At 40.6% G+C, this 2870-nt stretch overlaps 1 protein-coding gene across 4 annotated transcripts in view; it reads left to right on the top strand.

The window, feature by feature from the left end:
- Nucleotides 1-263: 263 nt before the first annotated feature.
- Nucleotides 264-2870, top strand: part of ksr1b (kinase suppressor of ras 1b) — a 42329-nt gene continuing 39722 nt past the window's right edge. For all 4 annotated transcript variants that reach the window (XM_016478881.1, XM_016478873.1, XM_016478868.1 and 1 more), the window contains exon 1: nucleotides 264-730. In XM_016478881.1, coding sequence (XP_016334367.1) covers nucleotides 485-730 — 246 coding nt within the window. In that variant the 5' untranslated portion in view covers nucleotides 264-484. The remainder of the gene's footprint in view (nucleotides 731-2870) is intronic.

Below are 2870 nucleotides of genomic sequence, written 5' to 3'. Positions count from 1 at the left end.
CGTAATCGGAGTACCTTTTTCAAGTAACTAGTAAAGTAACGCATTACTTTCCATAAAAAGTAACTACGTACCGTAATTAGTTACTTTTTTATGGAGTAACGCAATATTGTAATGCATTACTTTTAAAAGTAACTTTCCCCAACACTGTACGTAAGTGATCCTCAAACGGTCCGATGCGCGTGTAAACAAAACTTCATTTCCCACACTGCAAAGCATCAAACGCTACTTCAAACAGCTGACTGAGGGTGAGACCTAAGCGAGCGCTTCTCAGAGGGCTTCACGGGATATACATACAACGTTTGAGGCGGAACAAGCTGACAACGCGTCCTGTCTGGCTGTCAAACCAGTCCACGAGTATGTTTGAGGAGTATGCTTGCGCTCTGAACTAGTACAGAACTCACTTGGAGTAGGACTGGCACCTCCGTTTAGTCTACATGCATTTACAAACATGACTTTGGATTAGTATTTGCTGCAGTTCGAGCCCATGCCCCTAAAGCCGTGCCAATGCCGAGGAATGGATACTAGTGTCTCTGGCAAAGTTGGAAACATGGTCGCAAGTGATAAGGAGCATTTGGACGCGAGCGATGGCAGTAATGCAGGGATGGACGCGCTTCACCAGTGCGAACTCATCCAGAACCTGATCGAGATCTCCATCTCTAGTCTAAAAGGGCTCCGGACCAAGTGCGCCGCATCTAACGACCTGACCCAACACGAGATACGCGCTTTGGAGGTAATGTTTTTTTTTTTTTTGCCTTTGTGTACTTGGATAACAAGCTACAGGGCATTTAGACAATGTTCATGCCAGGTTGCAGGTTAAGTCAAATAAGTAGCATGACATTAGTGCGATCCAGTATTAGACGGTGAATGATAGTTCTTGATATGCTTAAGTAATGATGTTTGCTTTGTAGGTGCATCTTCAAGCCATCATTAATTTTATTGTCTATTAATATATTGACACCAAATTCATAAATGATAGGGTCATGGAAACCCCCTCTTGGCTGACATTACTTCCTGGATCTTGAGGTAGGCTAGTTGTTTAGAGTGCATCTGCCTACCCCCTCCTGATGGGAAGTTTTACCTGTGTAATGTTGTGCATTGCTAAGTAGAAAAGTTTTGCACTTGGAAGAAATGAACAGCACGTTAAGAAATATCATGGAGCAGGTTGCTCCTTTATAGGCACCACCATGTTAATATCACATGACCGTGTCATGAAAATAATATGTTTACTTTATATGATGCTTTCAGTCATAAACAGACATTTAAGCCATACAACAAACACTTTTTGTAATTATTTTACAGAAGGTTATTGCAGTAGTGCAATTCACTTTTTTTTCCAAATGTGAAGGTGTAAATGCTTTCATATTGAATAATTTTTATACTCATTCTCATGATAATCACTGCAATAGAATACTTTTTCAATAGTGTATTGTAAGAGTAAACTAGTCAAAGTCCTGTAGCTGTTTTAAAACTATATGTTCCATGTCAAACAGCCTGTTATCTTAGTTTAGCTCTGCAAACAGGAGCATATGTCAGAGGAGTGTTAGTGCTATTTTTAACCATACGCAGGTTAAACCATACAAGTGGTTAACCCCTCCCACAAAAGTGAACTGAAATCCCAAGTTGGTCAAACCTGTTGAACAGCATCACTTTTAATATTGTTATGGTTGTATTTAATAAAACACCATCAATTAGTGGCTTTTCTGTGAAGACAAAATTAAGGTCAAGCACCTTCTTCTCTGAATCAAAACATGGCTTTCATGTTCGCAGCTTGCAAACTCTCACCTTTAAAGGGGTGGTTGATTGCGATTTCACTTTTTTAACGTTAGTTAGTGTGTAATGTTGCTGTTTGAGCATAAACAATATCTGCAAAGTTACGAAGCTGAAAGTTCAGTGCAAACGGAGATATCGTCTTTAAAAATTCTGTTCCTCGCGTTCCCCTGCTCTGCACACACTCTGCATCTCTCTCTCTCTCTCTTTCTCTCTCTCTCTCTCATTCAGCTCAGCTCCAACAATGAACTGTTCCAATTATACACTTATTTTCACATAGCTATGAGAAGCGTTAAACATGGACGCGCGTGCAGTTGCCGTACTGTATTAAAGCTTTAATCAGGATAAAACCGTATATTAAAAGCTAACATAAGCAGTAGCATTTACAAATAACAGCATATCTAAAAGTATGAGACAACAACAAACAAAAAACATAGGCCTACCATTAAAAGCCGTGCTTGCACAGGTTCTGCACGATCCTCTTCAATAAACCGGGCTCAAACTGATAAGCGATATTAGCGACGCAGTTGTTTACAATACAACCGGAGGACATGCCACTGTGGTGAGGGGTGGGACGTTTAGACACGCACTAGAGGCGGTTTAGCCAATCACAACACACTGGGCTAGCTAACCAATCAGAGCCCATCGCCTATTTCTGAGGGCGGGGCTTCATAAAAGCAGGAAATGATCAGCACGTTTCTCAGAGAAGGGACAGAGCGGTGTGGAATAAAGGTAAATTATGTGAAAAAGAATGCATTTTTTTTTTTTTTAATGAAGCATTAACACATGTTAGCCTGTACCCCATAAACACGATCAAGCCTAGAAAAAAAAACAGTGAACCACCCCTTTAAATAATCAAGATGGGCTTGAGGCTTTGTTAAAGGGTTAGTTCACCCAAAAATGAAAATTAGCCTGTGTTTTACTCACACTTGAAGCATCCTAGGTGTATGTGGCTTTCTTCTTTCAGACGAATCCAATTGGAGTCATATTAAAAATTGTCCTGGCCCCTCCAAGCCTTACAATGGGGGTAAGCAGGTGTTTGTTGTCAACAGTTTAGTAGACGTGAAATACAGTGCACGCATCCGTAATATAACGTCACTCAC

Source organism: Sinocyclocheilus anshuiensis, unplaced genomic scaffold (assembly GCF_001515605.1).
Source record: "Sinocyclocheilus anshuiensis isolate Anshui unplaced genomic scaffold, SAMN03320099.WGS_v1.1 scaffold1170, whole genome shotgun sequence".
NCBI classification, from domain to species: Eukaryota; Metazoa; Chordata; class Actinopteri; order Cypriniformes; family Cyprinidae; genus Sinocyclocheilus; species Sinocyclocheilus anshuiensis.
The sequence above is the reverse complement of the archived record's forward strand: the minus strand, read 5'-3'. Positions and strand labels throughout refer to the sequence as shown.